The 23,201-nt window shown below is 54.2% G+C and overlaps 2 protein-coding genes across 5 annotated transcripts; both read right to left on the bottom strand.

The window, feature by feature from the left end:
• Window positions 1-156: 156 nt before the first annotated feature.
• On the bottom strand, window positions 157-19,671 carry FLOT2 (flotillin 2). Of its 4 annotated transcripts, XM_058422970.1 has the most exons (12): window positions 19,598-19,664; window positions 11,988-12,069; window positions 9,935-10,003; window positions 8,097-8,187; window positions 4,117-4,240; window positions 3,584-3,702; window positions 3,059-3,172; window positions 2,847-2,966; window positions 2,245-2,459; window positions 1,944-2,127; window positions 1,645-1,791; window positions 157-1,479 (listed from the first exon to the last, which is right to left on the bottom strand). In XM_058422970.1, exons 1-12 carry the CDS (start codon window positions 19,644-19,646, stop codon window positions 1,441-1,443), a joined length of 1,353 nt encoding a protein of 450 aa, XP_058278953.1. In that variant the 5' UTR covers window positions 19,647-19,664; the 3' UTR covers window positions 157-1,440. The 4 variants fall into 4 exon arrangements, with proteins under 4 accessions (XP_058278953.1, XP_039938182.1, XP_039938181.1 ...); XM_040082248.2 differs by lacking the exon at window positions 8,097-8,187 and having other exon boundaries at window positions 9,913-10,003; window positions 19,598-19,669; XM_040082247.2 differs by lacking the exon at window positions 9,935-10,003 and having other exon boundaries at window positions 158-1,479; window positions 19,598-19,671.
• Window positions 19,672-20,127: 456 nt separating this feature from the next.
• DHRS13 (dehydrogenase/reductase 13) lies at window positions 20,128-22,361 on the bottom strand. The gene is made up of 5 exons (XM_040082140.1): window positions 22,235-22,361; window positions 22,030-22,148; window positions 21,333-21,456; window positions 20,944-21,255; window positions 20,128-20,456 (listed from the first exon to the last, which is right to left on the bottom strand). Exons 1-5 carry the CDS (start codon window positions 22,359-22,361, stop codon window positions 20,128-20,130), a joined length of 1,011 nt encoding a protein of 336 aa, XP_039938074.1.
• Window positions 22,362-23,201: the final 840 nt, after the last annotated feature.

The raw sequence follows: 23,201 nt of genomic DNA, 5'->3' as shown, positions 1-23,201 counted from the left end.
AGCGGGGCTGGGGAGAGACAGATGGGCGTGAGGGACGAGACAGAGCCCAGGCAGGAGGTGACAAGGGTTTATTATCTCACAGCAGCGGCGTGGCGGGCGCAGGCACATGCAGATAGGGCCCGGGCCGCCTGCCCGGCCAGCGCCCGATGCGCCGCCCGCGGGCCAGCGCAAGCCGGGGGCTGATAACGCCGATACCGCCGCTGCCCCCGCCCCGGCGGCAGGGAGGGCACGGGGGGCCCGCGGCACCCAGCACCCGCCATGGGTCACTCCTGGCAAAGGACTGCGCCGCAGGGACCTGCAGCCGCCCTGTGGCACGGGGTGGGGACACTAAGCTGTGGGTGCCGGACCCCCAAAGGCCATCACCCGCAGCAGTGCCAGGTTCACACACCGGTCTGGCTGTGCCAGCCACACGGAACACAGGCATGGAGACACGCAGGGAAGGGGCACTGGCCAGCACAGGGCTCTGGTGGCACTGCGGGGAGGACGGGCACACACGGAGGACAATCTCTTTCACATTGTCACAAGGCAGAAAAGCAACTGGCCGTAAGAGGCAGGAGGAGGGAGGGAGGCAGGGGCAGCTGTACAGGCTGTGCCGGAGGAGCCTGTCCCCACCTCAGTGTCCTGCTGGCCACCACCACCTCTGACCTACTGCTTGAGTAGCTGTGGGGTCAGGAAGTGCCACATCACCTGGGGACAGCAGCCACAGCAGCTTCACTGCCCTCTCAGGGGATGGGTGGCTTTGGCACAGAGCTACTTTTTTGGTATTCGTGGTGGCGAGATCTCACCAGGGCTGAGCTGGGTTCCCTCCGTCCCCTGAAGCTCTCCCTGCTTCAGATCCTAAGGGGAAAATTCCCCAAGCATGCGAGGGGCAGCACGCACTGCTAGTGCTGGATTGTCACCTTGCTGGGGGGTTGACTGCCACCCACCCAGCCTGGGCAGGGCTGCTGGCACTGTGGGGGCCCTGGGGGTGAGACACGGACAGGGAGAGCCAGCCACAGGGACAGCTGTGGGCAGAGGTAGGGCTGGGACATGGCCCAGGAGGGTCACAGAGAGAGGACAAGGAGCCCAGGACAGGGGGGTCCTGGTTCTCTTCCTAAAACTCCCCATCCCAAGCCTCTGCTCCAAGTCCCAGGTATTCACCCCAGGGCAGAGAACAGCAAGGCACCGGGACTGCAACACCAGACAAGTTGCCAGTCATAACTGGGGATGGGATTGGCCTGAGACAACACAAAGTTAATCAGAAAATAAATTCTCTCTCAGCCTTGGAATAAAAAGAGCAGCAGACAGGACATGCATCTTTCTGGCCCTACAAAATAAGGCACCAGTTACAAACGAAACTCGGATTGTCTTTGATATAAAAGGAATTCCCACGTGTAGAAGGCAGTTGATGTCTGAGTGCATAACAGGGAGTGATCTTCACTAGCTTTGGGTTGGCCAACCTCATTTCTCAGCCTCAGTGGCTTTCTGGAACAGAGGAAGCTGCAGGAGGGGAAGAGAGAAGCTGTTAGGGCTGCAGGAAGAGGAGGCAGGGCACTGCCTGCACTCTCTGGTGGTCAGGGCTGGGGAAGGAGAGGCTCGCTGGAAGGCTGAAAGCTTCCAGGCAAGTCCCTGTGCCCTAAGAGCAGCTGGCAATGCCCAGCTCACCTTTGTGAGATCCACACCAGTGATGGCACGCACGGAGGCAGGGATCTCAGCCAGGAGACGGTTCACATTGGACAAGGTGCCGTTCTCTCCACTGAGAATAACGATCTCATCCACTTTGGAGAGGGGAGCAGACACTTTGGCAGCGATCTGGGGAAGCAGGGTGAGCAGGGAGTCAAGGAACTGCTCAGCAGCTCACTGGGAAAGGTCCTACAGGGCCTTGCTGTGCCCCCAGGGGAGCTGGCCCAGTCTGGGAACTCCCCCAGCCCACCTGGACCAGAGAAAAGCTGCCCCCTCCTCACCTCGGGCAGTGCATCCAGCACTAGAGCCAGCTGGGCAGCTTCTCCATACTTCTGGAGTGCTTCTGCTTTCAGCTTCAACCCCTCAGCCTCTGCCCTCCCAACAGCCTCGATCACAAAAGCCTCGGCCTCTCCGATCTTGCGGATCTTTTCTGCCTCAGCCTGAGCGAGGAGGATTTTATTCACCCTGGAAAGGGAAAATGCAGCCCTGCAGCAGCCCAGATCCCTGCAGAGAGCGCAGGAGCTGGGGCTCAGGGCAGCACTGTGCTCCCACCTGCCCAGCCCGGGGCGGGGGCTCACTCACTTCTCGCCCTCAGCGATCTGCTGGATGCGATAGGCTTCGGCCTCGGCCGGCTGCTTCACGGTGGCCATCAGCTCCTTCTCCATCCGGATCACCTCCTTCTCCTCCACCTCGATCTGCTTCTTGCGCTCCACCACCTCGATTTCGATCTCCTCCTGACGGATCTTCTGCTGCTCCTGGGCACTCTGGAGCTCGTAGGCCAGCTGGGCCTCTGCAGTCTGCACATGGGGGAGAGAAGAGGGGTCTGGGCCATGAACTCCTGTACCACAGACATAAGGACCCCAAAACCAGACACGACTCCTGCTATATTGAGCCTTTTCCCAGTGCTGACATCCCAATCCTCAGTGCCGCTCTTCCCACAGCACTTAAGCCCAACCAGCTCCAGGTTCAGCCCTTCCCAGCCTTTCCTCTTCTCCAAGTCCCACCGGATTTCTGGAAACAGCAGAGGAATCTGCTGCAAGGAGCTCACAGCAACACACGGACCTGGGTTCTCCATCTCCAGCTCTCCTAGCAGATGCAGGAGGAGGAAGCTGACAAGTCCCAGAGCCACCAACACCATCCCAGACCCTCCAGGGAAACAGCAGTGGGCTGTGGGATACTCTCACCTTAATGTTGACCTCCTCAGTGAAGGCAGCTTTCTGCAACTCAAAAGCCCGTTTGGAATCCGCTATTTTGGTATCTGCCATGAACTTGACATCCAGCATTTCTTTCTTGCACTCTGCCTCCTGTGGAGAGGGAACAGAGAGCAGAGCTTCAGGGCGTGCAGTTGGAGCAGAAGAGGCTGCCCCAGGGAAGCCCAGCACGTCTCCAGACTCACCCGAATGCCAGCATCCCGCTCGGCTTCTGCCACTCCAATGTCTGCATCCCTTTGGACAGCTGCAATCTGAGTCTTCCCCAGGGAGCTCAGGTAATCCACTTTATCATAGACATCCTGGGCAGGGGAGAGAAGTCATAACCACTTCAAATGAGTGACTTTGTCTCGCTCCCTTTCCCGTTGAAGCTCAGTGCGGTCAGGCCAGGGTCAGAACACGTCATGTCAGCCGCTCCAGACAAACAGGGAGGGCAGGGAGAAGGCCATCCCGACATCTTCCCTCACTCCTAGGAGGCTGGGTTATCAGCCAGCTCTCTCCACGAGCCTGTTTACAGAGGCAGCTACCCCGGTGCTCTTGGCCCAGCTGCCTGGATACAGGACATGCTGTGGCGGCTGTCATGGAAACTCCCGGAGGGCTGGGACAGGCTGTCAGCCCGAGCCTTCCAGCTGCAGCAGGGGGATCAGGGCCAGGCCCTCTCCTGCTGCTCCTACAGCTCTGCCTAGAGTGCAGTGCCCAACATCTGGGCGTACCTTGATGGTGAAACTCAGGATCTCGATCCCCATGCGACCCACGTCGGGAGCTGCCACCTCCCGCACCAGCTTGGCAAACTGGTCTCTGTCCTGGTAGATCTGCTCCACTGTCAGGGTACCTGAAGAGGGGAGGAAGGTAAAACACTTTATTTGGAACAAGTAACACACAAAAACACGGGTGTAAGCTCAGCGACATCCTTGTTTGTCCCTAATCTCTTCAGGCCTGGGCACAAGGGCGTAATCCTCTGCCACAGCAGCGGCAGCAACATCTCAGTCTCACAAGTGCAACCCCCACCCACACGTGCTACCTGTGGCCCTTGGCGACTCAGACATCTCTCACTGCAGGCACCGAAAAGTCATTTATCACAAGGCCCAGCCACGCAGAAGGAGCTGCTGGAGGGGAGATGTCACCTCTGCAGGCGGCAGAGGAAGGTCCCCTGTGGCTGCGTGGTGGCAGCGATACTGCTGGGACCAGCCAGCTGAGAAGGGATGAAGTCACTCGAGATGCCTCCAGGGGATGAGCCCCTCCATACCTAGGATGGAGCGCAGGTGTCCCTCCAGCGTCTGCAGGACCACGTTCTTCACATCCTGCACGTTCTTCCCCAAGAACTGCTCACAGGCCACAGCCAGGAGCTCCTTCTCGGTCATTATCTTTACCTACAGACAGGAGACAGGACCAAAGGAACTGAAGGTGCCTGTCCAGGAGGTGCAGGCACCCAACAGCAAGAGCAGCAGCAGCAGCAGAAGCAGCAGTACCACCACCAGGCGGGCCAGGCCCCCATGCCACCGATGCTCCAAGGGACCACGCTGAGCTGTCACCGTGTGAGCCAGGCCAGAGAGCCTCTGCCCTCTGTGCTGCTGTCCAAACCCCCACAGCTCAGCGTGGAGGTGCTCAGCAGTGGGGACAGAGCCTGGCCCTACCAGTCCCAACTCACAGAAACTCTACAAAACCCCCTGAAATAGCAGTGCAGCCACTGCACCAACACCAGAGTCAGAAGAAAGCTGGGTATTACCATCCATGGCCAAACCTCATTTTGTTACCTTCCTCTTCCTCCTCTTTCACTAGAATTATTTTTTCTGACCCCCAAAAAGGCAGAGAATGAGAAAGAGCCTGACATGCCCAAGGTGCATCTGGGAACAGGGATTCCATTCAGTGCTCCCTGGAAGGAGAGATGAGACAATAAGGCCACTGGTTTGTCTCCTGCCTGTAGCTGGGAGCTCCCAGACATCCTTTGGAATGACCCCAATGTGCCATGATCAGGACTTGGCTGTTCTGCTCCACATGGTCAGTCTCTGGTGATGATCCCCAGAGCCGGGACACAGCCACCCCAGCAATGTTCTGACTTCCCTTACACCAAAGCCAGGTGTAAAATTGCCCCCATTCCAGCCAAACCAGGGTCTTAAGATGGTCCTGCTGGTCACAGGGCTGCTTTTTAAAGGCAAAGTGAGTTACAAATCCCTGTGGGATGAGTTAGGCAGAGGAGATCTGTGCTCTACAGCACCCAGCTATGAGCAGCTGCAACCCACCAAGACGACAGCTCCTGGTGGCCCTGTCAAGTCTGAGGGCTCAGGGACATTCTGTGCCTGGCACACCAGAGAATGGGCAGGTCCAGAGCAGCCACGCAGCTTTCTGGATCCTACAGCACCCTCTCATGGACACAGTTGGGCTGGGCAGTGCCTCCTGTCCCACAAGGAGCTGCTGGCATCCCGAGTCCTGCCCCAAGGGCCTTGGCTGGACCTGGTTCAGAGATTTCCAAAGCACAGATGCTGTACAGGGGCTCTCCGAGGGTCCCAGTGCACACTGTTGAGGGATTCACAGCCTACAGACCTCATCCTGGTACCTTCTAGGACTTTCAGCTGCAAAAGCAACACAACTCTTTCTTGAGAGTCTTGTCTGACAGCCCACACATGCAAAATGATCCCTCCGGAGCCGAACGGCAGCACGTGGCCCAGGCACTGCCAGAGAGCAGGACAACTGGGACTGACTGCCATCCTCTAAGGGCACAGGATGTGGACGCCAGGCAGAGTGAGCTGGCCAAAACTCACCTGCCACAACCCTGGCTGAGCCTATTTCCTACTGCTGCTTCCCAGACTGGGTCTCCCAGTCAAAATGTCAAACAACCTCAGGCAAGTGTGGCAATCCTCTTCTGCACTGTCCCCAAAGCCTCTTGGGATCCTTTTGGGGCCAATTCCACAGTGGTTTCTTGTCCCTACACCCCCAGGCCAGCAGTGTGCTCTTCCCACACAAGGGGGAGTTGGGAGAGCTGCTCTGGAGCTGCACCCAGGAGTGTGAGCCCTGCACGAGGCTCCTCTCACAGCAAAGAGGAGATTTTTGCAAGTATCAAAAGCAATTAGACTCAGCAGTGACATTTATGGTGAGCATCTGCCAGCAATTCCACCTCTCCAAACAATCCCCACCCTCGGGAGCTGCGGGGAGGACAGAGCACAGGGCAGGATGTTCATTAGGAGAATCCCTGAAGTACTTAGGAGCAAGGAATGATTCAGCCTCTGGATAAAGCCAGCCAGCCTCCACTGGTGAGCCCCGGCCAGCCCACGAGAGCCTGGCTCAGTGCGGAATACAGATCCCAACCTCCAAAGCAAAGGCTGCACAAAAGAAACCAGAGTGGAGCAATTTGTGCTCAGCGTGTTTTGCAGGGTTTCAGGCAGGGCACTGCGACACTCAAATGTCATTCCCATCAGAGGGAGAGCCCCGGGCTGGCAGGGAATCAGAGAGCCTCCATCCAGCACTCCCGTGTGCAGGATCGATGGCACCGCACCCCGCTCCAGCCAGCTGCACTCGCAGGAGGGGTGAGCACAGAGAATCCAATTAGCTGGAGGCTCAGGAAAACGCTGCAGAAGGATACAGAGCCCAGCGTGGCCTAAGGCAGCAGCATCCCAGCACATCCCAGCACCCGGCCAACATGGGAAGGAGGCTACTGGTGAGCACTCGTTACATCCCTCCTCAAGAAAAGAACAGCATCCTTACGCACATTAAGCACTTCCATCATTGCAGCAAACACTTTAAAAGCTGTTTCTCTGGGAATAATTTGTCCGAGTGTTTTTCCCCCTTTTTTTTTTTTTTTTTTTTTTTCCTCAAGCCCTTAACAGAAAAACGTTTGCCTCCAAAAGTACTTCTGCAGTATTAGGGTAACCTCTGGCATGCACATCCCCAGCAGCCTCGAGGCTGCTTTCTGCGTGGCAATTCCCTGGATCCCAGCTTTAAAATTAACTGTCAGTGGAAAAAATGAACAGTGAGAGGAGAGAATAACATGAATGAGATGAACTCGGGTCTGCATTTTTAAATTAAGGCACATGGTGATCCAGCCCTCTGCTACCAGACCATTTTGCAGGAAGGATTTCCCAAAACTAGGACAAAAGGGAATGCTGGCTTCAGAGAAACACCGAATACAGAAGGAAAAGCCTACAGATTTAGGAAAGGAGTGTGAAGGGAGACATGGGTGCACACATTTTTGCCAACCATGCAAAGACCACAGGGGTTATGTGACACCTTATCAGCTAAATGGATTAACGAACTGGAAACAAAGTGAAAGATGGATATAAAGTACTGAAAACTAGAAACCAAGGGTGCTGGGACCATGAGGGATTTTGGTCACATCACTGCATCACCCAGCAGCTCCCCTTGGCTCCAGAGGCCCCCACAGGGAATGTGGCAGGCACTTGTCCTGTGACAACACACCTGGACATACCTCGGACACACAGTGACCATAGCCCTGCATGCACTGGGAGCCACTCTTGCTTTGTACACTCAGCTGCAGAATGAGCTGTCAGGAGCAATTTTCAATCACAGCATCCAGCTGCCTATTCGAGGAGCCAAATTCCCTCAAAAACTATTTCCCTCCCAGCATCCCCCCCCGGGGCAGGACCTGGCCCCAAGGACAGACTGTACCAGGACAGCAGACCTCAGACTCCAAGAAGTGCAGGGTTTTGGTGTGCTGCCACAAGCAGCAAAAGCAGGTTCTTGCATTTGAAAAAAGCTGTAGAGAATCAAAATTCAATTCCAGCCAAAAATTTTTCACGCCAGTTTTAGTGCCAGGAGGGACGAAGTTCTTTTTTTTTTTTTAAGCTTTAACTCACCATGAAGAATTACAAGGCCCACGTGATAACAATAACGATCCAAAGGAATAAAATGCTCGATACCATCTCAGGAGGTTATGGGTCAGCCCTGTGGGGTCACACACAGCTCCAAGGGCACCACAGCACATCAGCATTCCACAAACACATCAAGTCACCCCCACACACCTCATTTGCCACGTGGACAAATGAGACACCAGAAGAAAATGATGCTGGGGAGAGAAGGAGAAGTCACAACCCCCTTCACCACATGGAACATGCTGGAGCGTGTTTGTACCAACAAGGACAATGTGGTTTGGTACAAAGGTTTATTCCAGAGCAGTTGGCTTCTCTCCCTGGACAACAGCAACCTCTTAAGAGGGAAAACCAGATGTAAATTAGAGACATGCATTCCTGAAATGATGTTGTGGAGTTACTGTACCTGTGCCACACCTGTGACAGTTATAGCTACCCCCTCCGCCGTCTCTACGTCCTCACACCTGGGTTGTAACGTCATTATCTCTAGGGAAATCCTGCCAAAAAACGTAAAATATTTGCACGTTTCCAGGTTACACACACTCAGCTCTTCCCTTTGCATCTCCTGCCTCAGGCTACCTGCTGCACTCATCACAGGTAATGCAAAGCAGGCACAGAATGCAGCCAAGGGACCACATCTGTGACTGGAGACAGACAGGGCATTGGGGCCAGGAAATAGATTTTCAGATAATGCTCAAAGGTAATTTATCAGCAAAGGCTGGAATCCAAACTGGAAATTATCCCATGGCCCTTTCCCTCCTTCTGGGTTAGTGAGGAGCCAGAAGCTGCAGCATTGGGACCCCAGAGGGCCGTCTGTCAGAGGCTCACTGTGCCACGCTGCCCAATACCATGGCAGCACAGGGTGGTGTCATTGGTTTAAAAGCACAGCACAGAACTGGGATGCTCCCACCAACCTCACACGAGCACTGGTGCTTGGCAGAACCTGACACTGATGCTGTAGAAGCCTTGGGTTAACCCTACAACAGACCTACACCCTGACCTGGTTCACTTCTCCCTCTATTTTTCCAGTGTTCCGTGACCCAAAGATGGAAATGAGTCTCCAGTTCTTTATGGCCATGCCTGCAGAGTATCAGGCACCCAGGAACAGATCCTGCAGCTCCAGAGCTTTCTCAATCACCCCGGGTGGGCACGAGGTACTTTGGTCAGTCCCAGCAATCTGCAGGTCACAAAACAAGGGGCATCTTTGGCTGTGGCAGGTTCTGTTCCAGGAAGCCAAGCCTGGCTCTTGTGTCAGCCATAATGAGCCAAAAAGACGCTGGGAGTCAGGACAGGGAGCCACGGGGCAGAGTTTGTGTCAGTGAACATCAGGTCAAACATCTGAACCATGAAGGGGCTGCCCTGGGCTGCTGCCTGCACGCTGAGTTGCTCCAGGATTGGCTGGAAGTGCTGAAAGCTATCCCTGCAAGTTCATGCTTGCCTTGGCCACTGTCCTAATTAAACTGGCATGCAAACTGGGAGCTGATAAAACACATCCCACTGCCCAGGACATGCACAGGCATTTTTTTGCCATGTGTTCACAGCTTTAATCAGATACTGCAGGACTTCAGCCTTCTGAAGGCCTAATCTAGACTTGGAATTTAATTTCCAAACTGTGCTGCTTCTTAGTTCTGTTCACAGGGATATTTGGTCGTTACTGGTTCATGATGCCAGTCCTGTGTGCTGCAACTCCTCTGAGGTCTCTGTGCTGTATTTTCAAAGGTGACAACATCCAAAATGGGCAGTGTCTCCATGTGGAGGAAGGAGGGCTGAGTGGGAATCCATAGCCAACGCTGCAGAGCCAGGCACAGTTGCAATTTTGAAATGGCACAAAACCTGCCTTCCCACCTGTCCCAAATCCTGTACAGAATCCAACCCGGCCTCTCTGTGCCTCCACACAAAAGCAGATGCCCTTCTGCTCTCCTCCGAGCCCACAATGGAGGGAGTGCTGGCAAGGAGAGGGTTACAGCAGGAGCAAATGTTAAGTACAGCAGTGCTGAATATTGGAAATTGCCAGGAATGCACCTGTCTGCATTACCTATTAACTGTGGAGTGCCACAGGGCAAGTGCTGGAGAAGGGGAAGGAGAGGAGAGTATGGAGATTTCAGCTGTCCCGTTAGAAAACCATTAGTTTTTATCTTATCCTGCTGCTGCTGCTGCTGCTGCTGCTCAAAACAGAGGGATAAACAGTTAGACAGCGTGTTAGGAAGCTGGTGGATTATTACCTGTGCAACCCCTGTTACGTACAGTGGGACCCCCTCCGACGTCTCAACATTCTCGCAGCGACAGAGGATGGTCAAAACCTCCAAAGACACTCTGAGCAGGGAGGAGTAAGGGTAGGACAGCAAATACACAGAGCAGTTACCAGAGAGTTAAGACACTCGTTGTAAAGGACAGATGAGACTTTCAGGTTTCAGCCTTTCCCTGTTCAGTTTGCCTTTCTCCCACTGCCTGCTCCCAGGGCTCCATAATCAGCTTCCCTGGTCGTGGGAGGGAGTTTACAGCATCCAGCAGTTTCTTTTAATGAGGATAAACAGGCTGGGGGCTCGTCCCCACCCTGCACATGAATCTGTGCCAGTCTGGTGTCAGCTGGAGTTCTCTGTTGAAGTAATCTTTGCACACAGAAAAATTTATTTTGGTAGTAATTTAGATGCTTCAATGTCAGTCTTTAAGAGAGGACAGAAAAATGAAAACTCCAGGGACCTAGCTACCCACCCCTGGCTAAGGCATTGAGGAGAGAAGCCGCTTCCAAGTGCTGTCCTGGGAAGCTGAATTAGCACCATTTGGCTTCCCTAGAGGCGTATTAGACCACACTGTCTCTCTCGCTGCTTTTACTTCTGACCCCTAAACAGGGACAGCATTTTTTTCCCCTTGTTTTTCCCCAGTGCTCAAGGTTGCAGCAGGATAAGTGCCCAGCACCCTGCCAGTTCTAACTGTTCCTTTTGTTCCCAGGTTAATGCTACCTGGCGGGATGCCGCTGACAGCAACACAATTGCTCCTGTCTCTCTTGCTCGCAGCACTGGCAGTTCCAGAAAAAATGTCCTAATTTCAGAGAAGGAAATCTGTCTCACTCTTCATGTTAATGCAGTGGGCTCCATCTGGGGCACAGCTTATGGCATTTGAGAAAGGAGAATTAAGCCCCACATCCCACGGCGTGAACTGATATGGATTTTAAAGTAGAAGATTTGTTTGGATGCTGGAATTCCTGTCAAGAGCCCCATTTGCTAAATAATGGCCAGACCTCTATCATATAACAGCTCGTTCCTGGCAATCCAGTTCTTGGCACTGGATACAGCCTATCCTTAACTTAATAAATCAGCCTCCCAAATGTATCTGAACTTCTGCACAGGGCAGGTCAAGGTCCTGCACTGCTCTTTACGCTTCTCACAGAACAAGAGGAGAAGCAAGAACCATTTGTTCAATTAACAGTTCTCCCAGCAAGATGTCTCATAAAAATTTGGGAATGAAGCTTGTCTGGATCAAATGCAGCCCTTAAACACTGAATCTGCCAGCTGGGCTTTTCCCTCCTCTCCCACCTCCCATCATGTGCAGAGTGAAGGCAGCCACATGCTCACTTTGCTGGTGGCAACACAAGCACAGGGAAAAGAGGTTGGAAGAGGCTGTAGGGGTTAACGAGAAGCTCCGGCCATCACGCAGTGTAAAACTCAAAAGTCACATCTTTATCCTTTTCCCTGTTATTTTTTTTTACACATACTGTAGCAGTGAGCATGGGGGAATGTATTAGGAGGGAGCATTCCTACAGGTCCTAGAGACAAAGAGCTGTATTAGCAGGACAGCAGCACTCCCACAGCATGTCAGCTCAGAGACCAGACAAGCAGCAGCAAGCAAAATCCACAACAGAGGAAAGGGAGAGAAAGGAAATCCCGCGGCTTTAAATTGGAACAGTCTGCTCCCAAGGTGACAGAAGTCAGCAGATCTTCACAAAGAAGGACTTGAGGAGCAGAGGGGGGCACTGGTGCACTGCAGGCCACAAACTGGTTTGTTACTGGGTGAGGGGTTGGGCCATGCTGGGCAGAGCTTGGCTCCTCTTATGGACACAGAGGCCGTTTGAAAAGCACTCCAGCTGAAAGCATGTGATTTCTTTTTTTGTGTGTGTCTTTTGCACTGTGGCACCCAGCTGTCCCCACGCCAACAGCCAGCAAAGAACTCCTGATGCTCATCCCTGGTTTCATACACAGTGCCTGATCCAGTGTTGCTAAAGATACTGCTGACAGCCCCAATGGGATGAATTTGCCAAATTCCTCCTCCAAAAGCCCCCAAATAACAGGGGTGTCCTTACCTTTGGGTGTCAGTAATGCACCACCAAGCCCAGGCCCAGCCTCCATACACATATTGCTTCTCATCAGAGCTGCAGCAGCCACCTGCAGCACAGCAGAGAGCACAGAGACATCAGGATTACAGACATGCACGTGCTCTTAGACAGGGAATAACTTACAAGAAGAGGAGTTCCTACTCCTCCTCCTCTTCACATGGCAGTTTTCCCAAGGCAACCTTTTCTGGAATTGTCTTATAAAGCTGGAAAATGGTATTTGTATAATTCACTATGACCAACAGTAACACACAGAAAGGGACTGTATTTCAAACCAGAGCTTTATTTTAGTTTTGTTAAGCCCTTTTAGCAACCAGAATCAACATAAGTACCTTCAACTCTGATGATGACTGTTATGGAAAGCCACATGAGAAATCCACCTCCTTTCCCTTACACCACCCTTAAATTCCCATAGAAGCTCTCAAGTCAGCATTTGAAGAGGGAAGAACCCTTGAGCTCCCAAAAAATACCTCCTGGTTCTGGCTTGTGCAAGTAGCACAGTGTCTGATGCTTTGATGGTCCATCTCAGAGCTGGATGTGCCCATGATTCAGGCAGCCTCCAGAACTCTTCCGACACATTTAAGATTTGATCCTGGTGAAGCTGGAAGAAGCTGTTTTTCACATATTTGATTTAAGGAACAAGACACCTGCTGCCTTTCAAGAGAGCACCCTGCCAGTGATCAGCCCCGGGATTCATGGCTGGGAAGGGAGGAACTCTGCAGCTCCCTGGCTCGGACCAGGGCTGGGAGCTGCTGACTCTCAGGCAGATCGAGCCAGAATTCCCTCTCTCAGCTGCTCTCCATAATCACTCTTACTACAGCAGTGCCCGAGGGCCTCAGCAAGGCTGAGTGCTGTACAAACAGAGCAACAGGCAATTCCAGCCCTGCGGGATAGATCTGTGCAGGCAAGACAGAGCCAGCGCAGAGGAAGAGCAGGAACACAGAAAACAGAGTGGCTTTGGGAGCTTTGGGCTGTGGGAGGGAAAAGGGAGAAGGATGAAGCCAGCAGCCCTTTCAAGAGAAATGACCAGTATTGTTTGCTACTACAGGTCAAAATGAAGAAGCAGAAGGAGCACACATCCAGGCCAGTGTGCCTGCAGGGCCCTCTGACCGCAGGAGAGACTGTCCTCCTTGTTCTCCTCTTCTTGCTCCTCCTCTTCCTCCAATCCCCCAGCATTTAGCCATCTTCTGCCTACTTCCAAACACTGTCTGCTTCCAGACACTGGGCACACACTGCCTGCTTTGCTGGGGTTGACAAGCCAGCAGATCTGCCCCATCTACAGTCCTTCACCCTTACATTTCAGTAAGAACTAATCACAAACTGGAAAAGGCTTTCTTTACACACCTTTTCAGATCTTCTGTGCTGCACAGCCTAGAGGAATATTCTCCTGTCACCTCTGAGCCAGCCTTTGGATAGCTTTTTCCAGTAGCTAGAAGGTTATTTCAGCCAGGAAAGCGTTACAGAAACTGACGATACAATATCCTGCAGTAACCACAATGCCTTTAACATTTCTTGGAGGGCGTCAGCCCGGTTAGCTCAGCCTTTCAGCCAGGCCCTTGTTTTCCAAGAACAGGAAGGGAGGTGTTCCTGGCACTCAGGAAAAGCAGCAGCACATGGAAAGGTATTTTATTTCCCGGGGTCTATGTGGTCTTCACCGAACCTCTGTTAATTTTTTTCTTAATAATATCCCGAGAAAGCTCTGCACCCTAAACCCACCATTGTTACAGGAAAGTGCCTCTCCACACAGATGTTCCTCTTCTTCTGCAGGAAATGCAAGGAAATACCTTATTTAGTATCACACACAAAGCGAGCTCCACATTTGCTTCCCGGTGCTACACAACACAGCTGCAGAGCACGGTCTACCGAGCTAGATTATATGCTGAAAACTGTTCAAAGCCTAAAAAAAGCCGGCAAAACTAACACATGAAGGAGGAGTGGGATGCCAGCCAGTTGCTTTCACACACGCTGGACGTCTGAGCGCAGCAGAGCTCCGTCCTGGTAAGGCTGAGGAGCTGAGGGCTCATTTTCCATGGCAGTCCTGCCGCCTCTTTCTCAATTCTCAGGCAGCAAGTGAAAAAGGAACCAACAAAGCAAAATCTTTGCAAGGCTGAAGAATAAACCCTCTTGCACAATGAGATTTGGCAGAGAAATTGCCTTTTCCAGCTATAATACGCCCACTGTTCCAGCAGACTGGGTCTCACAGTCGCTTCCACAAACATCCACCGTGCCTCTTCCGGGGCAGTGTGCGGGGCCACAAACGGAGAATTCATAGCCAGGGAGCTGCCAGCCAGCTTGGCCTCTTCCCAATGAAGGGGTCCCATGTTCAAGCAAGAATTCCCAGAGCCAGGAGAAAGTACGTTGTCTGTTTGTTTGTTTGTTTTTTTTTTTAAATTACGAAATAAGATTAATCGCTTGGGAGTCGGTAGATAAAAGGAGGTCTCAGCAGATGCAGGAAGCGAGCAAGGAAGAACGTGAGTCTCAACAGTTTTGGGGACACAAGGGCTCGAAACATCAAAGCTGGGATGATCTGAAGAAGCTCTGTGCTGTTTGCTCTCCCAGGTAACTCGGGCACTGAGTTACCTCTCCGGCAGGAAGTGGCGTGCATTCTGAAATCAGGTCATGGTAAACAAGCTGCTGAGCGCAGACAGACCAGGAAAAGGCTGATAATTGAAAACAGTTACTGACAAAAGATAATGCAGAGACAGAGGAAGGCAAAAGCATGCATAAAGAAAATCACATCCTAAAGCAGGGCCCAGACTGAAGTCAGTGTGTGGTTCTTAGGCCTCGCTGTGTGTATACATTAGGCTTTGCTCATGTGCAGAAATGGTACAAGGTTAACAAAAATTATTTTAAAAAGATTCAGAGTTCTGAGCTGAATCCATAAAAGCCTCTGACGGTCACTGCAGCAGATAAAAGCAGATTACACTGGCTACCTTGTTCTGGATGTAAGCTACAGGAACATGACTTAATGAGTAACAATGCTATAGACTGAGTTTAAAAACATATTTAATAACTCATCTTGTAAACAGCAACTCAGAGAACAGTGAAGCTACACAACAAAATCACTGGGATACTACCCCAAAACTCCTTTGGGAAACCAAAAAGAAAGGTCCGAGGCTATTGTCCACCTCCTCCTAACAGGCTTTCCAAAGAGTAGTTTGCAAGTCCTGGAGATTTAACAAGCACATGACAAGGGAAACCTTGATCTCCCCCATGTTCAAAAAGGGGAAGAAGCACCTCCTGAAAAGAGAAGATCCCAGATGAGTGGCGTAAGCGCCCTTTTGAGCACTCATGACTCGGGACCAGCTGCAACGCTGCACTCTCAGCAACCCCTGAGCATCACAAGCAGTGAGAAACCAAGCGTGGGGGAAGAGTTTTGGCTTGCCTAAATGACAAACCTAAAACTGCAGGAGCGCTCAGTTAAACCTGGCAGATGATCATCAGCGCCACTGCAAGTTTCCTGCATGGCTTTGCCTGGTGAAAAAGGTGGAACACCCCAACCACAACACTGGAAAACAGTTTGAACTGAATGAACTGCATGAACATAGGGCAAAAGCTCATGAGACCCAGCTGAAGCTGCTTGCTCCTTCCCACAAACTCCTATTTCTTTTGAGGCTGAAGAACTGGAATTAAACCATCAGGGTTCAGGTGGCTCTTGCTGCCCACCACATCTTTCCTCTTTCCACGGCCTAGACCTTCTCGTTCCATTTTCATGCAATAGACTCTTCTCACCTAAATGTAACTTCTGCATTTCTCCTTCCTGAACTGCACTGGATTTTGTTGAGCCCATTGGGTCAATCTCCAGAGTTTGTTTTGATCCTGATCCAGCTCTTCAAAGCTCTCGAACCCATTCCCAGCTCAGTCTGAAAATTCAATAAGCACATTCTTGATTCCATTATCCAAGCCAAAACAAGGGACTTACTTGATAAATTCTTTCAGCTGAACAGTGAGCTACTGTCAAGTTCCCTGGCAATGGTCTTCCAGGCAGTTTCATATTAGTTTCATAATATCTAAGAAACCAGTTCCTTCTTGCACTGTTGACTGTAGGTCTCTTGCAAGACGGGCTTCAAGAGCCTCAGGAAATCCTTTATTTCAGGCTTTCAACTTAGAAAAGTAACATGAAAATAGCACATGAGCAGTTCTTGAAGGGGTAAGAGGGATGCAGTAACAGGATGGAAGAGTTTAGAATAGCCCTGGAAGGGTTACATGCCCCTGACTGCTGGCATGCAGCAGCAAATTCCTACACAAAACAGGAATTAACTGCTAGCTCTTCTTTTACTTCAACAGACATCAAGGAGCCCCAAAGGGTGTTGCACCAAACTAAAATTTGAGGAACTGGGTTGAAGCGTACTTCTCAAGCTGACTTCTGCCTATCTGAGGAGGAATCAGATTAGCTGGACATGGTAAATACCTCTGCTTGTCTTCTAGGTGTTACAAGCGACATACCTGTCTCAGTAGCCTCCCAAGAGATAAAGTTGTGTAGGCTGGGCTGCACTCCCCTGATTTCTTTCCTCCTTTCACTCCCTAAACAGTTTGCTGAAGTAGCAGTTTGTTGTGACACGGAACAGAGAGGGCTGTGCCCACCTCCCCGGGTCACATTTGTCCAGGTGCTCCCCTCAGAGCTCCTCTGCTGCAGCCCTTGCCAGCCAGAAGGAAAATGCCCCAAATGTAGAAATTTGGGCAAGACTGTTTAGGAACTGTTAGATCAACATGGCCACTATAAATACAGATTTCCTTATTGTGACACTGTGGAAATAGTACAGTGATATATTACAAAATCAGCAGATTGACCCTCAGCCAACAAAAGCTGCATTTAATCAGATGGTAACCTGACCCAAACCCCGCATTTCACAGCCTGTTTGTCTGATGGGAACATTCAGATATCAGGATGAACAGGTACTCTGTGTATCTCCCTGAAAACTCCACCAGCTCCAGCGGCGCTTGGGGTGGGCTCAGTGATGTGCCAGGCTCCTGCCAAAGCCTCCTCAGACCTTGCACCAAGGGAATCTCCCAGAAAAGTCAGACCCATGATCTGGGGAGACTCAAGGCCCTGTGGGGTATTCTTACAACTCCTGGGCTCCACAATTCACCGCTGGATCAATCAGCAGTGCAGTTTCTTAGAAGGAGGTCGATGTTGCTCAGCAGGGGAAGGACAGCAGTGCCAGTGGAGTGCTGAGCCGTGCCTGGGAAGCAGCTTCCCAAATAAGGCTACAAAGCTCCACGTTCCCAAGGCACAGCTGTCTGCTTCTTGAGCACTGGAGGAACTCGAGTGTCTCACAAGAAAGTGAAAAGAAAGAACAACCCTCCTCAAAAAAACCGACATGCCGGGGGGGCCCAGGACTAAAGGCCAAGGGGCACAGGCTGAGTAAAGAAAATAAAGAAAACCCTCCCACAAAGTGAAGTCTTACAAATAACTACCACATGACAATTCAAGACTGCAAGCCAAAAGCAAGCCTCTAATAATATTTGGTTTATTTAAATGAATTTAACTAAAGTTTATTTAATATTATTTTGGCTTATTGGTAATTATTGTTAGTTTCGCCTTCCCTTCCCCTCTCTCCCTAAATCCAACTTAGTATCACACAAATTAATGCTGGCCCAGGAGGTCCTCTCTGGTTTTCCCTGGAGGAACATGGCTCAAGTTCCTGGAATTTCAACGGCTCGTAGCTACACCCTCCCACTAATGCCCGGCAGTCGCTCTGCACATGGGCACGGAGGAGCTGTGGGGCCCTGCAGAGCTCCCAGCTGGCACCCTCAAGATTCAGCAAGTATCTGCAGACAACTCTGGGAAGCAGCAGAGGAAAACCAGTCTGCTGGCAGCTCCAAACCCCATCCCAGCTGGCAGAACCCGGGGTGATCTCTGCTCCCTTCCTAAAACGCAGCTGCACTTTGAGGAGCATCCTGGGCTCGCAGCTCCTGGCTGTGGAAAAAGCACCACGCCTGGAACTGCAAGCAAATGCCACAAATTCCTGCTGGCTCATCCTGGAAGCTGTGTTTTGTAAACTTCAGAGCTGAACAGAAGCAAACCCAAGCTTTGAGACTAAAGGGCATCCCAGCACACCTGGAGCACAGCTTCCCAATCTTCCCACGAATGTGGCATCTCACCAAGCAGTCCCAGCTTTGACAGGGGTCTCTTTGCAGGGAAGCACAAGAAACAGCTCTGGATCCCACTGGGAACTGCAGGTCAGGAAAACTGCAAGGAATACTGCTGCTCTGGGCAGCTGCTGGCTGGGATTTGTAACTCCACAGAAACCACCACCAGAGTGGGCACATTTGTTTCCAGAACTGCAGCTTGCTCCTGGCATCTCCTCAGGAATTCCCGTAATGGGTCTGTCATCCAAGAGAGATGAACTGATAACAGATCAGCCACAGCTTGCTGGAGGCTGTGGCTCCAAAACCACAATAACATAGTTGCAAGCGTGGCAGAGCTGTGACTTGAGGCACATCCCTGATGTTTACATGCATTTTCCACCAGTGCCCATTACCTTGCAGATGGCCTCAGTCTGCCACAGAGTGAAGCTCCCAGCCCAAGCATCACCTAATAATAATTAATTCACCTAACAATAATGAATTAATAATAATCCTGTCGGCACAAAGCCTGGTCTGCCAAAAGGCAGCCTGGACCTTCAGCAGCATTGAAGCAGCTACAGGTTGAATCAGATATGGGGGATTTCACTGCTGGTTTATCTAACCCCAGCCTCAGTCACCTCAGTCAGCTGCTCGTGACATTCCACATCTCCAGTGGGCATCACCTGCATGCAGTGCCAGCACCACTGAGAGGCCGGGTGATGTGCTGGTGAGGACGGGAGCTGCAGCAGGATGTGCTGGATGAAGACGGGCACTGCAGGGACAAGCCTGCAGCGTTCTGCCCCAGGGGGATGCTCACACCCAGCTCCCCTTCCCTGGCAAATCCAGCCTGTTCCTGGGAATAGGATGGTTTCCTGGAATCCCAGCCAAAGCCTGTTGGCGGGGGCACACAGCTTTGCTGGTGCCACTGCCTGACATCACCTGAAATCAGCAGCATCAGAGGTGCTACTGCTGTCGCCAGACCTCCTTCACCGCTCTGCGCTGCTAGGACCCCACCCCGGAGCCTCAGTTCCATTACAGCCGTCTCCCTGTCTATTTCCAAAACACTCATGACCCTCCTTTGACAGGAATCCCTCCTAGAATCCCTCGGAGTGCCCTCACAGCCAGGACCCCTCAATTCCCCCTTCCTTGTACACCCCACAGGTTCTCTTCATGAGTGCCTCCCCTGACAGAACTCCTCAAGCCCCTGAGAGTCCCCTCACAGCCAGGACCCTCCAATTTCCCTCTCCCATGAGGCTCCCCCCCAGTTCCCTTAGGGTCCCCCAGTGATCGAGACCCCTCAAATCGCTGAGAGCTCCCTCTCAGCCAGGACCCCCAAAGCCCTCTCTTAGCACAGCGCATTAGAGACTCCCCCCAAATCCCTCAGGGTCCTCGCATGATAGGGACCATGGTAGGGACCACTCAACCCCCTGACAATCCCCTCACAGCCAAGACCCCCAGCTCCCTCAGGGTGCCCTCCGTGTGACCCCACAGCCCCTCTATCCCGGCCGTACCTGACACCACCAGCGCCTCGTTGGGCCCCACCGTGTGGCAGTTCCCCATGCCGGCCCCGCCGCCGCCCGCCCCCACAACCCCCCGCGCCTCGCACGGCGGGGGCGCGGCCCGCGGGCGCCGCCATCTTGGGGAGGTCGGTGCCACACCCCGGGGGCGGGGCCGGGACCTGGGCGCCGCCATGTTGGGCGCAGCGCGCGCGGGTAACATGGGGGGCGTGCGCATGCGCTCTGTGCGACGTGAGTGTGCAAGGCACTGCGTGTGACACTGCACCGGTGTGCAAGGGATGTGTGTGTGTGTGGCACCGCACGGGTGTGCAAGGCAGGCCGTGTGTCCTGCAGAGTGTGTGTGTGCAGCTCTGCACGCCCACCCACACACACATCCCCTTGCACGCTCATTCACTGTCACCCTCCCAGCCCTGCTGCACGTGCAGGCCGTGGTGGGTGTGCAAGGCCCGGTTGCCCCTCGCTCACCCCCATTCCGCACCCACACAGGACCCCCCCGGGGCTCCCTCTCATCACCACCATCACCTTTATTGTGCCGTGGGAACAGCAGGGCCCTCCCCATGTCCCTCCTGATGTCCCTCCTGGTGTCCCCCCGCCGCCCCCAACCCCACCAGGCGCTCGCTGGCCTCCCAGAGTGCCCGCGCCAGGCGGTCATCGCGCCCCGCTGGCCACGGCAGCCGGGGGCCGCAGGCGGTGAAGTAGCGGCCGCTGAGGAGCTCGAGGTCCTCCTGCGTGGCACAGTCCAGCACCACCTGTGCGCCCTCGGACGCGTCCAGGAACAGGAGCCAGGCCAGCGGCAGCAGCAGCGGCTTCAGCCACAGCGGCGCGTGCCGGAACAGAGAAGTGTTGACGAACCCTGTGGGAGATTGGCACGTGTGGGGTGCCCCTCTGTGTGTCCCAGTGGATGGGCACACAAGGGAGATGGCCAGGGTGGCCTTGGCACGGGCAGCACGGCTGTGATTGTCCCCAGGCACTGCCATGCTTGTCCTGGGTGCGCCCCATGCGAGGACAGGAGCAAAGGGAGATGCCAGGCAAAGGGAGACGTGAAAAAGGACACGCTGTATAAAAGACATACCTTGTGCAAAGGGACACTGTAAAAGAAACACAGAGCAAGGGGACAAGGTGCAAAGGGACACGCCGAGATATGGGGACACACCATGAAAAGAGACGCTGTGCACAGGGGCACATGCAAAGGGCCGCACTGTGTGAGGGAAAGATGCTCCCCGTGCAGGAATTCCCTGTGAAAAGGCTGCAAAAGCAGGAGACCACCTCCCAAAGAGGGACACCCAGGACACAAAGGTGTGCAGATCACAGACAGACACCAAGGGTGAGCCGGGTCCTACCTGGGTGCACGGCGTAGCAGGTGACCTGTGTGCCCTGCTCGCGCGTGGCCAGCTCGCGGGCGTGCAGCACGTTGGCCAATTTGCTGTCACAGTAGTCCTGGAAGGTGGAGAACAGCCCCGAGGGCGGCCGGCCCAGGGACTCGGGGTGCAGGCGGCCGGCGCAGTGGGCACTGGAGGCCACGATGACCACCCGGCTGGGAGAGCAGCTCCGCAGCCGCTCCAGCAGCAGCTGGGTCAGTAGGAAATGGCCCAGGTGGTTCACCTGGAAGGGGAGGCTGAAGCCGTCCTCTGTCGTGCCCCCGGCGCTCACCCCTGCGGAGTGAGGAGGCAATGGCAGCTTGTGGTGGTGGCCCGGGGGTGCAGAGGGGATTTGGGGTGCCAGCACTCACCCGCGTTGTTGATGAGGAGGTGCAGATGGGGCTCCTGGCGCAGGAAGGTGCTGGCAAAGGCTCTCACTGAGCGCAGGCTGGCCAGGTCCAGATGCATGAACCGTACCTGGTCGTTCCCCGTCTCCTGTGGGCACAGCGGGGACTGGGGCAGGGCCATGGGGCTAACCCAGGGTGTACCCTGCCCTGGGTGGGTGCTAGAGCCAACCAGGGGCAGGGGGATGTTCTGGGGACTGGATTCGGCCCAAGGGCTACAGTGTGCTGGGACCCCCCCAGCATAGGAGGTACAGTGTGCCCCACCTTGGAGTACCTCAGGGTGCCTGGGGATGTCCTAAAGGGGTGTCTGAGGGGTTGTCCCTGAGGTGTGCCATGGGGTACCATAGAGGCGTTTTGGGGGTTAATCGTGTGATGCTCAGAGATGTCCTGTTGTATGTCTTGGATGGTGTCCTGGGGGTGCCTTATGGGCATCCCTGGGCTGCTGAGGGGACGCCATGGCAGTATCCTCAGCGTGCCCACGGATGATCTGCGGCTGTTCATGTGATACCCAAGGATGTCCCACGGGGGCACATCGGGGGTATCCCGGGATTGTCCTGGAGTTGCCCATTGGGTGCCAGGGGTTCCCTGGGGCTGCCATAGGGCAAATTTGGGGATGTCCCGTGGGTGGGAATGCCGGGGGTTCCCCGGGGGTGCCGGCGCTCACCCTGCGGATGCGGCTGGCGGCGGCCTCTCCCCGCCGGGCGCTGCGGGTCGCCAGGATAACGCGGGCCCCGCACCGGGCGAGCTCCAGCGCCGTGGCCGCGCCGATGCCGCTGCTTCCCCCTGCGGAGCGGAGCGCGGGGCTGAGAGGGGGCAAGGGCCGCACCGGGGGCCGTGGCGGCTCCCTGCCGGTCGCTGCCGGCGCTCACCGGTGACGATGGCGGTGCGGCCGCGCAGCTCGGGGCGGGCGCGGTGAATCGGGCCGCCGAGCAGCCCGTGCCGGAGCAGCGTGTACACCGCCAGCAGAATCCCCAGGACCAGCAGCGCCCACCCCATCTCGCCGCCGCCGCCGCCGTTCCGGGCAGCCCCGGCCCGGCCCGGACCCGCCCCGCCGCGCTGGGGCCGCCCCGCCCCGCTCCCACCTCCCCGCCCCGGCGGGACGGACCGACGGAAGGACCGGGCAAGGTCTGCGCGGCTCCAGGCGACGGATGGAGCGGAGAAAGAGGGAGGGTGAGTACGGGCCAGCGCTGCCCCACGCCCCCCGATCAATACCCCGGGAGAGCGGTTCTTCCCCCAGGGATAGGAGATCACGGAACCTCGGGATGGTTCCGGTGGGAAGGGACCATCGGAGGTCATCTAGTCCAGCCCCCCTACTCAAGCAGCGTCCCCTAGAGCACTGAGAGCTGTGCCTGCATAGCTGAGTATCTCCAGGGATAGGTAATCTGCCACTTTTGGGGCAGCCTGTTCCAGTGCATCTTCCTCGTGTTGAGGTGTAACTTCCCTTGCTCCTATTTCTTGTTCCCTTGCTCTCGAGAAGAGCCTGGCTCCATCCCATCCACTGTCACACCCTTTTCACATCGATGTATTTGAGAATAAGATCTCCTCAGTCTGCTCCTCCGCAGGCTGAACAGCACAGCTCCCTCACAGCTTTCCATCATAAATGACGAGCACCAGTCCCCTGATCTTCCAGGACCCTTTCAGGCTGTGTCTCTCCTGTCCTGAGGAGCCCAGAACTGGATGTGCCCCATCCCTGGAGATATTTGAGGTGAAATTGGGCTACACTGAGGTGAAGATGTCCCAGCTCATTGCAGGGGTTGGACTTGATGACCTTCAAGAGTCCCTCCTACCTCAACCAATTCCATGATGCAATCACATTCCAGTCCTCACCCTCTTCCC

This window comes from Hirundo rustica, chromosome 19 (genome assembly GCF_015227805.2).
Source record: "Hirundo rustica isolate bHirRus1 chromosome 19, bHirRus1.pri.v3, whole genome shotgun sequence".
NCBI classification, from domain to species: Eukaryota; Metazoa; Chordata; class Aves; order Passeriformes; family Hirundinidae; genus Hirundo; species Hirundo rustica.
The sequence above is the reverse complement of the archived record's forward strand: the minus strand, read 5'-3'. Positions and strand labels throughout refer to the sequence as shown.